Genomic DNA, 12,626 nt, shown 5'->3' with positions numbered 1-12,626 from the left:
CCCCATTTCGATAAAGTTTGTAGAAATTATGGCAAAAATACGTTTTTAACCATTTTCAAAACTGACATAAAACCGTAAAGAATTAGGAGAAACAATATATACAAAAAAGTTTCACATTTTTTCAAGCTTTCCAACGTCATATCATTTGCTGCATTTGGACGTACGGTTAAAAAATTAGCTCGAAAATACGAACTCGATGGAACTTGTACCGTTTTCTAAATTACTTTTAAACCATTCAAAATTAGAAAAAACTTTTAACATAAAAAAGTAGCGCATTTTCATAAGCTTTCCAACGCCATATTATTTGTCTCCATTGGATTAGCCGTTTAGAAATGGCGTCGAAAATACGAACTCGGGTGTTCGGTTTGCGAAATTTTACGATTTTCCGAATTACTCTTTAACCGTAGGGAATTAGAGAAAACTTTCAACATGTGGAAGGAGCGATTTTGCAGCAGCTTTCCAACGCCATATTATTTGCCTCATTCCGATAAACGGTTTAAAAATGCGATCAAAAATACGATTCACATTTTTTATATGAAGAAAAAACGGTTTTCAAAACTGCTCTTAAACCGCTTACATTTTGCCAAAAATTTAACTTGGGTCATGATACTGATGTCCATAGCTATCCAACGGTATATAGCAAGCCCCATTTGGACACCTTTTAGCTGAAGTTCAACCTAGCACACGAGGAAGGTCAGGCGCGTTACTCGGGAAGTTCATGTTATGATTAGAATATTATTCTGATCCCGTGATCAGAATAGTGTATATTATATATATATATATATATATATATATATATATATATATACATATTTCAAGTACCATCCGAACAAACTGGGCAAAATTCGTGCAAACACGGCTGAATTTTCATATAAGTCGGAGGAGATGGGGGAGGGGGTTTGGGTGGGGCAGGACGGTCAAACGTGGGCATGCCACAACATTTGTCTCTGGTTTACAGGATAAATTGCGACCTCCCTGTGAACCGATACATACCCGTGTTGAATGCCTGAATGCGTCCAAACAGTGTGGTCCGAACGTATACGGGCGGTTTGAAAGTCAGCACTGAAGATGCCCTAATAAAATGCTTTACTATCAACTGCCGCCATACTTGCACTTAAACAACAAAACTAATATAATACTCACAGTTGGCTAAAATATTTTAGCTGCGGCTACTTGCACCCACAGAATTTGCCTGAAACTACTCAATGAAAAACTAGAGTACTCCTTCCGATCCTTTTTAATTGTTTATTTTAGTACAACTTTAATACATAAATTTTACTAAAGCAGTGACAATTAATATGGATCAGAGTGGTTAGTAGAGTTTAGTCGTACTCTGAGTATTAATTGGGATTTTTGCTAAACTTCATACACACTAAAGCTGTATCGGTCTTCGGATGCAGCAAGGGCGGATATCTTCGAAAGAGTGCCATTATAGTTAGCCGCGGATGCCAAAAGATAACTCAAGGATAATGAGTTACGAATCGTCGGATCAAAAAAGGGAATTCAATAGCCGATCTTGTTATTTTTGTATATAGCCCATTGTGCCAGTCCTAATTCCCTGAGTCCAGCTAACTTAGTTGAGAGACATTCTTAGTGTATGCTTTCATTTCTTTCTTTTCTATTGTCGATGCTATTGTATGTACTTTGATGATACCGACAAGTGAATGAGGCAAAAATCTTTGCACATGTTTGGTTTTTCTTGAAACTTTTGGACCCACGGTGATTGTGTTCCATGACGTTAGACGCACTCGACATGGCCAAAAATTGTAATGATATGATTAGTGTGTACTCAACAAAGCTCTTGTTTTTGGCTAATTAACCTAGGAAAATGAAGCAGTAAGCGCATGGGTGAATGGAGAAGGCAGGTGGCAAATGCATGCTTATGGTTTTACTGTTTATCACTGCTCTTTATTCATCATGCCGAAGTCCCCGAGTCAGTGAGGTTTGTTCAAGCTTCTGGTGGAGGTTGTGTTGATCATGAAGATGTGGCAAAGTCTATCGACTCTATGCTTGCCTCAACCAGTTATGAACTTCAAATCATGATGGACTTGGCGCTCCGCCTTTGTGCGCAAGCTTAAGGACTTTTTGTGCTTGTAGTTGGCTCGTGCCACTGGCTTTTTGGAGGGGGTGGAGGCATCCGATGGTGTGCATGTGTCAATGCCGACGGCACAGGTGATACATGTGGAAAATCAAGGAGACCAAGGTGCTGATGATATTGACGACACTGAGTGGCTGCTGACTTTAGAGTCAGATCCTCCGGTGGTGGCCATTGAGTTCAGCCTAGCTAATTCTACCTCCGATGAAGTACATGTTACTGTGAATGGGTGTGCTTTTGTGACAAAGGACGATGACATTTTGCATGACTTCACTAAGTTGATCAAAGGCCTTGTTGCCGTTCCTTCGATTACCTAGCGATTGAATCACTTTGGCAAGGCAAAGAAAATCAAGAATGTGAACCAGTTGGTAAGTGCCGCCATGAAGGACAACCCTGCAAGATGTTAGTCGCCACTATGTGTTTCTTTCTTCGGTGTTCTTTATTTTGGGAGTTGTTCGCATGAGGTTTCGCAGGTTGACTTGTTGGTAGGTGCCATCTGTGTTGTCCTCGTCGCTGCTTGAGTTTGGTGTGGGCTTGCACTATTGTATTGATTTTCACCCAGTTTTTGAACAATTAACTGGGGAGCTATCTTCTTCTTAATCAATGAAAAAGGCAAAGCTTTTCCCTTTTTTTTAAAAAAAACGTGCAGTCATTTTTTCACAAGATTAAGCCTTCTGGGCTACGCTTTTCTAGTGCAAAAGATATTTCTTCCTCCGTTCCGAAATAAGTGTCTGGGTTTTTGCTTCTCCAAAATAGGTGTCATGTTTTTAGTTTAAATTTAAATTTAAACAACATCACTTATTTTGAAACAAAGGGAGTATAACTTCTACGTTGGTGAGTGGCGTGCGGAGTGTGGCGAGATGATAATTAATTACTAGTAGATATGCTATAAAAGTTCAAATACGACGAGCAAAACACATATGTACAAAATAGCTAGAGCAACTTTCCGGGCATGCATGCGTCACGTACTCTGGTTTGGATCGACAGGATACCGCTGGTTTGGAGTACTAAACTATTGCTACCAGCTACTTCAGTTGACAAATACTCCATCCATCTCAAAATAAATGTCTTATGCAGCTTTATGCTAAAGTTGATATAAAGTTAAGACATTAATATTTTGAAAAAGAAAGTAATTGTCGCATACCGGCCGTCGACAGTCTACGCCACCGCTTATGCACCCACAGGAATTCCCCGAAACTAGTGACCCGAGTCCCAGCTATACGGTCCATGCGTGCAAGCGGATTAAGAAGAAACTAGAATACTTAATTTTGCTAAACCTCGGACCGACAAAGCTGTACCGGTGCCCACGAGGTGCGTGCTCTTGCTCCTATACCCTCGGCGATGATGCATGCATGCAGGCCACCTACGTGCCGCCCAACTTGCTCCCCGGCCGGGCCGCACACGAGCACACGGCGCACGAGACAAGTACCTTTTTTTAGTTGACCACACTAAGTTGCTTAGCTGACGGCATATTTTTAGTATAATTTGGTATCACGGAAATTTTATTTATTGTCATACATCACATATACTAGTACATCATTTATTGTAACATGGTGTCATATCATAATATTCAACCCTCTCTTTTCTCATATAATTATGTGCCACCTTAGCTAAAATGCCTAGTTGGCATGCATAATACTACTACTATATTTCCTCATATAATTATGTGCCACCTCAGCTAAATTGTCTAGTTGACATACATGATATTACTATAATACTTTCATTGTGACAACAAGCATTCTAGTACACAATAAAAGTACATCACAAAAGAAAATACTACAAAATATTTTTGTTTATCCATTGGTTTACCCAAACACTTCTATCACCAGATCTCATGTTTTCGATTCCCCTAGGATTGCACATGTCATTACCAACAGATTTTCGTAAGTGTTTCAGATCCTGAGAACCAAAGAATCCCTTCTCTTGGCCGGTACTGGATGAGCTATTAACTTCAGATCATCAGTGGATCAAGGGCGTGTTTGGTTGCACGCATTTGGCCCAGCCTGGCCCACACGGGAAGAAAGTGGCCCGTTTGGTTGCCTGCGTTCACTGTGCGGCCCGCATCGCACGGAACTTAAAGTACGTCCAGGTCAGGCCCAGGGGAAACGCCCGAATCAGCAGTAGCTCGCGAGCCTGGCTCGGGCGAGGCAGGGGAGGGCGACGCGCTTCTCCCCTCGTGCGAGCAGGGGAGATGGCGCGAGCTCGCCCGCGTTGCCGAAAAATCGGCGGGAGGATTTCAGCTCACCTCCCGCCAAGTCCACCCTTATTTAGCCCCTCCCTCACCGCCCCAACTCCTGCCACCATTCTCCCTCCATTCGAGCTTTCCCACCGACGCGCATCGGCACCGACGAGCAGGTAAGCGGCGCATCTTCATAGGCCGGTGGTCCATGGCGTCAGTGCACTTCATTGGCCGGCGTTGATCTTCCATGACCGTCCCCCATCGTCCTCGAGCTGCAGCCATGGCCTTTGTGAGTTCAATCCCCCTTTCTCTCTGTTCCTTCTTGCTAGATCTAAGCTGCAGTTAGGGTTTGATCTAGATGCATGGTTGGTTAGTGGTCTGATCCGTGAGCTGGTATGGTTGATTGCTATGGCGCGGTTGCAATTTGTGGTAGGGCTAGATGTTCAAGCATGTGGTAGGCTAGATTAGTAGTAGAGTTTGAAGTTGAACCTTGTGCTTGTGTTGATTCGTGCTTAGATCTGTGATTTGTAGCTATTGATGGTCCATTTGTAGCATGTTGTTTGTTGTAGATGTATGTTCCTGCTCATAGATTGTCCGGTATGCTTGGTATGATAGCGATGAAGCACGTGCTTACTATGATAGTGATGAACCATGTACATGTATGCTTCTGCTTTCATGGATTAGTATGTTGTGTGCTATGCTTACTATCAATGTGTGCTACGATTGTAGGACATGACCACGCAGACGCAAGATCTTAGTCAGGCCCTTGTCGTGTCCGACAGCCAGTTTGCTCCATCGCTTGTCGAGACTCGCAGCCTATGTCCGAGATGGCACCTGATTCAGAGGTGTTCGAGTCTGATTCCCTCTATGTGCCAATAGTGCTCGTTGAGCCAACTCCTGCCTGCTGTTGCCGCTGAACTCAAGCTAGCAGCAGCAAAGGCAAAGAAGGATGGTAGGTCAAACAACATGAAGTGGCAGCCATTCATGTCCATGTTCGTGCTGAACAAGATGTGTGAGCTCATCTCTATTGGAATTAGGACTGACAAGGGCTTCAAGGAGGTGCACTTGAACAACGTTGCGAAGCAGGTGTTCGAGTTCTGTGGGCAAGAGGTGTCTACCACCCAGGTGTACAACCACCTGAGGAAGTGGAGAAGTCGATGGATCCAAGTGTCCAAGCTGAGAGACCTTAGTGGCTCTTCATGGGATGAGAACACTTGCTCCATAGTTCTGGAGGCAGAGCACTACGCCGGCCATGATGTGGTTAGCTCACAACCCTCTTCCTTTTCATACTGTCCACCATTGTCTACTCCTAATCGCAACTAACAACACTTGTGTTTCATTCTTAGGACCATCCAAGGGATGCTGAGTTCCTCAACACACCCATACAGAACTACAGCCAGATGCAACACATCTTCTCCTTCGGGCTGGCAACTGGGAAGCATGCCATGGGCTCGGGGGAGCCTCTTGGTTCTCCCATGCCAGACTTCCCTGGGACCCCGGACGTCGAGGTCCTTGATGGCCCTGACAAGCCCGCTGCGAAGCCCTTCGACAAGACATTTGACCCCGTCCATGATAGGAAGGGGAAGAGAGGAGGCCTGATGGAGGAGGAGATCAATGTCTTTTGCAGCATGACTGAGGCGGTGAAGGAGGTGGCAACAACCATCAGGGAGTGCAAGCCCCTCGACGTCCACCCTGACCTGTATGGCGCTGTCATGACCCAGGGTGGCTTCAGCGACGAGGCTCTCATGGCAGCTCTCAGCCAACTGCTTGACAACAAGGCCCAGGGTGTTGGGTTCGTTGCCATGGCCAACGCTCACAAGGTGTTGTGGCTCAGGAGCTGGCTGGGCAAGCACTACTACTAGAGTAGTGCTGCCTGTGAGCGTGCATGATCCCCGATGGCGATGGCGGTGGCGACGACGACGACGATGACGACGTACATTTTGTGTAGCTAGGGCTCAAAAACTATTTGATGGTCTGTATATTTTGGTAAGGTGGTATATACTAACCCCTCACACTGATGGTGAACTTGCGGTGGTAGGACGACACCCTCTTTTGGATGTGGTGGTAGGTTAACACCAAGGTAGTGCTAGGAAGAACTTGCTATGTCGTATGATCATGCATGCTTTACTTCTCTTCAGCTCCATTGTTGTTTGTGTGCTACTTTGCTTGCTACTTGTGTGCTCCATTGATTTGCTGCTTTAACTCTTGCTCTTGTGCATTGCTAGGGAAAATGGTATGTCGTGTTCATCGGTAAGGTCCCAGGGGTTTATAGTTCATGGGAAGAAGCCAGTGCACAAGTGGCATCGTATAGCAACAACACCGGCCCATAGAGGGTTTAAGACTAGGCAGGCAGCGGAACAAGCTTACTCCGAGTAGGTGCGAAAGCACGGCAGCAGTGTTGACAGTGGCAAGGTTGGAGGTGACAAGGTGGATCGTCAGTTTGGGCTGAAGCTAAAGAACTTCATCATCTTCGCCCAGTTCATCGTCATTGTTGTGTTGTGGCGTTGGTGTGCTAGGTGTGGGTAAGCTCACCAACTAGGGTACAAGGTAAGCACAACATGTACGCCGTATGAAACCAAACACCGTGTTCATGTGCCACTTGGGCCAATGCAGGCAACCAAACAAAGTGCACTCACGTATTACCTAATGCAGCAACACTAGATGCAGGTGACCAAACAACTTGTAGATGGCGTATTAGGGCCTGTTTTTGCTCAACCAAGCTGGGTTGAGAAGTGTATGCGATGCAGGAACTGTTCACAATGGCAACCAAACACGCCCCTAGTGTTCGGGAAACTACTGCATGGCCAGGCGCATGACAAGCCAATTGCATTAGAGAAACCATAATGCACCGATGGTATACTGCATGCAATATAAAGGGGCTAATGCCTTGATGGAACAAACATGATCCAAGTGCCGCTTTTTGGAAAGCATCTCTAGCATTTGTTCTCGTCAAAACAAAACCCAAAGAAATGCACGGGAAATTTTGAGAGGTTATTAGCTCATGGGGACCCACATGGTTTCATATGCCCCTCTCTAGTTGTACTATCGCTAAATATCTACAAACGCATGTCATGGGCATCCGATGTCATTGTTTTTCTATATAGGTCATTTTGTTAGTGCTAATTCCACGTGTAGAGTACATCTTTATCAGTTGAGAGACATCAATGTTGGATGCATTTTTAAGTCTCAACTCTATAGTATAGATTTAGCTAGATGGTACTGACTGGTGAACAAGCTAGGCAAAAGTCATCATACATGAGGATCTACGTTGGAGCTTTTGGACTGACCGGTGATATGTTACATGACAAAAATTGCATCTGGATTTTAAAATCGGAGCTTGTTAAAAATTTGACAGAAGTTTGTAATGATATGATTGGTATAACCAACAAAGGTCTTCTTTAAGTGGAAAAAATGGTATAGATTTAGGGCTAACTAACCTAGGAAATTGAAACGTAGGAAGTGGAAGGAGAAGACATGTGGAACATCTAACTAGTGTGAAGTGAGCATCCACATGGTCTTCTTGGTTGTGTGACATGGTAAAATAAAATATCAAAAATAGTTGAGATAATTAAGAGGGGTGAAGGGGAGAGTAGATATGTTAGAGCAATAAAGAATAGTAGCTAATTGTCTGTGTGTTGCAATGAGGGCATACGAATTCTGGTGGTTCAACACCAATAATGTCCCACATATACCTTACACCTATCATATTCTATATTTTGGTAGGATTTGATTTGATTTCAGTCTTTGTAGGGGAAGACAAGGAATGTTTTGATTTAGTTAAGGTTTTAGTTTGATTTGGGTATGGATAGAGAAGACAAGGAATATTTTGATTTAAGTGAGGTTTTGGTAAGATAAGATTTGATTTGATTGATTAATGCAGGACATGATGAGTGACTTACAAGAGGGAAATACCAAATGGGGGAGGGGCAAGGAATAAGGTGAACGTACAATGACCAACTCCCCTTTAATACTTGTCATGTTGTGGAATCAAACTATAGACCTAGCCTAGTTGGGCGCTAGAATAGCCTTCACTCACTCAATATAGTTTCACTCCAGGGAAAGAAAAATCATTGTTTACCCACCATTGATTAGAAAATAAGCTAAGGGAACCTGGGGCAGTTATGGCCACATAAAACGAAAAAAGAGGGATGGAGGAGTTCCATCCCATGCTCTTTCCTGTTACCCATGGTTTCATATTCATGTGTACTGTAAAGCCATGGGCCAGCTCGTATACTGCATAGCTCTCATGATTCACCTAAGAATACTAATGTAAAACCGCGAGTGGGATTGCCAGGAAACTGTGGTGTACTCCATTACAATGAGTGATTTTCTGACGGAATAAAAATATATCCCAAGGCACTAATGACCCACATGTGTAGGGGATCACAACAGTCTTTGAGGAAAGTATTTCAACCCAAATTTATTGCTTCAACATAAGGGGAGCCAAAGAATATTTATAAGCCTTAGTGGTTGAGTTGTCAATTCATGCACACCTGGATAGATAACTTGCTTGACACAATTTATTAGTATCATAGTAATATGATAGCAGTGGTAGTGATATAGTAATAGTAACAATATCAGTAAAGGTATTGCAGAAAAGTAACAATAACGGTACTGTAGAAAACTAACAGGTTGCAGCATTAGTAATTGTAAAGAGAGCAACAATGACCGAAAGCATAGGCATGGAAGTACATGGTAGGTTTTGTTCAGATGAGATTGATTATGCAATAGTCATAACTAGAGCGATAGCAAACTAGCTCCAATTCATCAATCATATGTAGGCATGTATTCCTTATGTAGTTATATGTGCTTGTGGTAAGAACTTGCACAACATCTTTTGTCCCACCGTCCCGTTTCAGCGGGATCCTAATGGAAACTTAGGGTAATAAAGATGGCAGATACCTTCAAACGCATCTCTTTATGTGCGTAGGTTGCCCCATATCTCTCTTGCGCTCTTTTCTGTCACATAAATTGTTTTGCAGTGAGGATGCTCCACCTCCACCTCTAGTTTTCCTATGTGGTTTTGTTCTTGATAGGGATACCCTGCTAAGTTGGTTTGCACGTACTTGTGGATACCGGCAGAGCGATCATGCTTTCGGTCTTCATTCAAGGGAGAAACTTCTCGTGGTTGGCTGGTTGTAAATCCTAGTTGCAGGAATCTGCACCAACGATCCACACCAACACACATCTGGCGTTGTACTCTTGTTGGTAAAGATCAAGATCCAATCTCATATGCATAGTGATCTTGGGAGTTTAATTTGAAGGGCGATTTTTTTTGTTTTCTACTAAATTTTCCAAACATTGGGCACCTCATAAATTTACCATCCTATACAACTGTCACCAACATTGGAATTCTAGGAGCACCTTGGTGATATATGCATTATTAAGCAATAGTTATTCAATGTAAGATGAAAAAATATAGAAATGTAAAGGATTAGGAGATGTGGATTTATGCCTAAAACTTTTATCTGGCCAAAACTTCTATTCATATAGTGACCCTCTTTGATTTTTTGTTCTTCTTGGAGATGATGTTGGTTCTGAATTAGTGATCACAGTTTATGAAGTTATACAGTACTACAACTCATGTTTGTATCCTAATCCAAGTTTAAATATCTGGCTACTACTTAAAAATCCTTCGTGGTGGATCAACATTTCGGTTTTTATGTTTTGCTTTGTTTAGTTCTCACATTCATGAAGTTTTTGTTTTCTATCTTCATCCATTCATCACTACATAACACTTGACAAAAAAATTGTTAACTAACCGTCAGTATGTTCCATTTCAATATATGCATTGTTATCCATCTATCTTGATAAATCTTGTGTGCTATCTTAATAGCATATGTCGATGGACCAATGTGACCAAACAATTAGTTGAATATAGTTGAACGATGAGCATGTGGCAGCTGAAAGGTGTGATTTCATTGTAAGGTATGTAGAAGATGCTAGGTGTCACTTATGATTTGATAACCATCTTAGAACCCAAATCCTACATCCTATGTTGCAAATTAACATTATAAAATAGATGGATCCTTTGGAACATATGTCCACTCTGCCATTTTCTTCGCTTCATAATATTGCTGACAAAATCTTGTTATGATTTCATTCCGAGAGCAGATCACATAATGTATGAACCAGTTGGAGATGCATGTTGTTTCCCTAGATAATGCAGGGAGGGTAAACTAAGGGCGATTTAGCACATCGGTGTTCTAAGATAGTTTGAGATTGACCTTGATAGCTAGATGTTGTGGTGCATGACATTTTAGGTAAGATCACCTGTACCCAATAGTTAGTCTCTCATGTAAACACAAATTTCATGTTCTTTTGCAATACTTATAACTGTCTAAAGATGTATTCTCTATGCAGTACGATAGTAGCAGAGTTACAACTCAAGTGGATACTAACATTGTACCAAGTTTACCATCCCACATGAACCTACCTTGTCTAATTGTCATGAAGTGATATTATCTAATTAAAATGGCTTATCAAACCGTCCTGGGTGCATGCTACTAACAAGTGTATCAATGCTTATGCTTCTTATTTTTTCGACGAACAAAAGCAAATGCCTTATTGGTAACAACTTCCTCACATGGATCATGAGAAATGTAGTATTGCAAAGTTCTAGTAGCCATGCTGTTCCTTGAAATTATTGATTTTGTTGTTGTATTCAAATAATTGGATAGGAATAAGATTCTATTCATTATGAAATATGGCCTAGGAAACTCCTTGTACATCAAACATCCTATTATAAAAAATCTTTACACTTAAAACACAACTTAGTGGTCCAATATATTTTGTGATTCATATTTGAGTCATTACTTGACGAGTATATTTATGTTCATAACCAACGTATTATTTCAATCATTGTACTCTAATAATTACAATAACTACAAAGTGATCATCCTAATCTCCATTTTTCCCTACGTAGTAGCAATCAAAATGTTTGTCGTGGCATTTTCTTGCTGCAAGTGCTTATGTTGACTCATGATGGAGGTTATGGATGCAGCTGCATTTCTCATCACCATGTCCTCTAGGAATTTGCTCTCCCGCGGGTAGCCCATGAGGTCTAGGGTAAATGGTCGGGGCTTCCGAAAGAGCTATTTAGATATTTATATCACAACAAGATGTTGATATTCCTTTTCAAAACTAAACATGTCAGAAGCAACTTGGCTACTTCCCTTCTATAAGCATTGTAATTGTATTGGGAACCCATGTCAATTTTTTTATTCTAATTGTAATGGGTATGCATGTTGATTTACATGTCCTTCGCACTACGAGTTGCATAATCCCGATTTCCACTCGCTTACGAGCTATGGCACATAGTTATAGGTTGAGGGAACTGATGTTGATATGTAGGAATTACGTGGGTTGAAATAGGTACCATGTGGCTTAGCAAGCCTAAGGATGGGAATGAGCCGGCCCGCTCTAGCCCGGACCTGGTACTCGTTGGCCCTCTCTTTTGTACTGGGACGTGGAGCCGGCCTAGTGGTCCAGTGGTGACTGCCCTCATGTCCAATTGGGTAATACAGTCTGGCCTCTTTAATATTAGATTTGTACAAAATAGAGAGTGGTAACACAACAACATCTTTCCAAATACCATCATTTAGCGGTAGGGACTTTTGGCATGCGAGAATCTCTCGAGTTTATTTGTTCAACGAAAATCAAGATATACATGCAATCTCATTTATATTGATCGCATCAATAAAGGTGATTTTGGATCATTTCTATAAACACAAGGCTAATGATCCTCCCAAACGCTCATGCTATCCTAATGGTTACTACAACATTATGCAAGCAAATTTGGTCCTACCCAATTATTTCAATGGATTAATGGTGTTCAGCTCCCTGCCCCAATATGCACACGAGGCCGGCCGAAAAGACCCGTGAGCCTTCATGTTTTGGATCATAGCAATGTCCCAATGGGTAACATGAGCCCATTTTCAATATTTAGGCATGTGGTACTTCATATCTAGTTACTTTTCACCAAGCGGTCAGCTTGGCAAGCTACCTAGAAAAAATTGCAATAAAAAAATCTAGTTACATTTCATGTCATGTAAACATGTAATAGCCTGACCATCAACTTTTTCCCTCGTCGTGGCAATGCCCAGGTTTCCTTCCGGTTCTGTGGTTGCTTCCTGCTACCTGTTGAGCACTGCATTGGTTTTCCCTTGAAGAGGAAACGGTGATGCAGCAAAGTAGCGTAAGTATTTCCCTCAGTTTTTGAGAACCAAGGTATCAATCCAGTAGGAGGCTACGCGCGAGTCCCTCACACCTGCACAAAGCAAATAAATCCTTGCAACCAACGCGATAAGGGGTTGTCAAACCCTACATGGTCACTTACGAGAGTGAGATCTG

The 12,626-nt window shown here is 42.2% G+C and overlaps 1 protein-coding gene across 1 annotated transcript; it reads left to right on the top strand.

The window, feature by feature from the left end:
- The first annotated feature begins 2,157 nt into the window (after window positions 1–2,157).
- On the top strand, window positions 2,158–6,136 carry LOC147993115 (uncharacterized). The gene is made up of 4 exons (XM_087539230.1): window positions 2,158–2,304; window positions 2,413–2,463; window positions 5,154–5,534; window positions 5,621–6,136. Exons 1-4 carry the CDS (start codon window positions 2,158–2,160, stop codon window positions 6,134–6,136), a joined length of 1,095 nt encoding a protein of 364 aa, XP_087395356.1.
- The last annotated feature ends 6,490 nt before the right edge of the window (window positions 6,137–12,626 follow it).

This window comes from Triticum urartu, chromosome 1A (genome assembly GCF_056163025.1).
Source record: "Triticum urartu cultivar PI428250 chromosome 1A, HENAU_Tu73, whole genome shotgun sequence".
NCBI lineage: Eukaryota > Viridiplantae > Streptophyta > Magnoliopsida > Poales > Poaceae > Triticum > Triticum urartu.
Note: the sequence above shows the minus strand (reverse complement) of the source record. Positions and strands in the feature narration are given on the sequence as shown.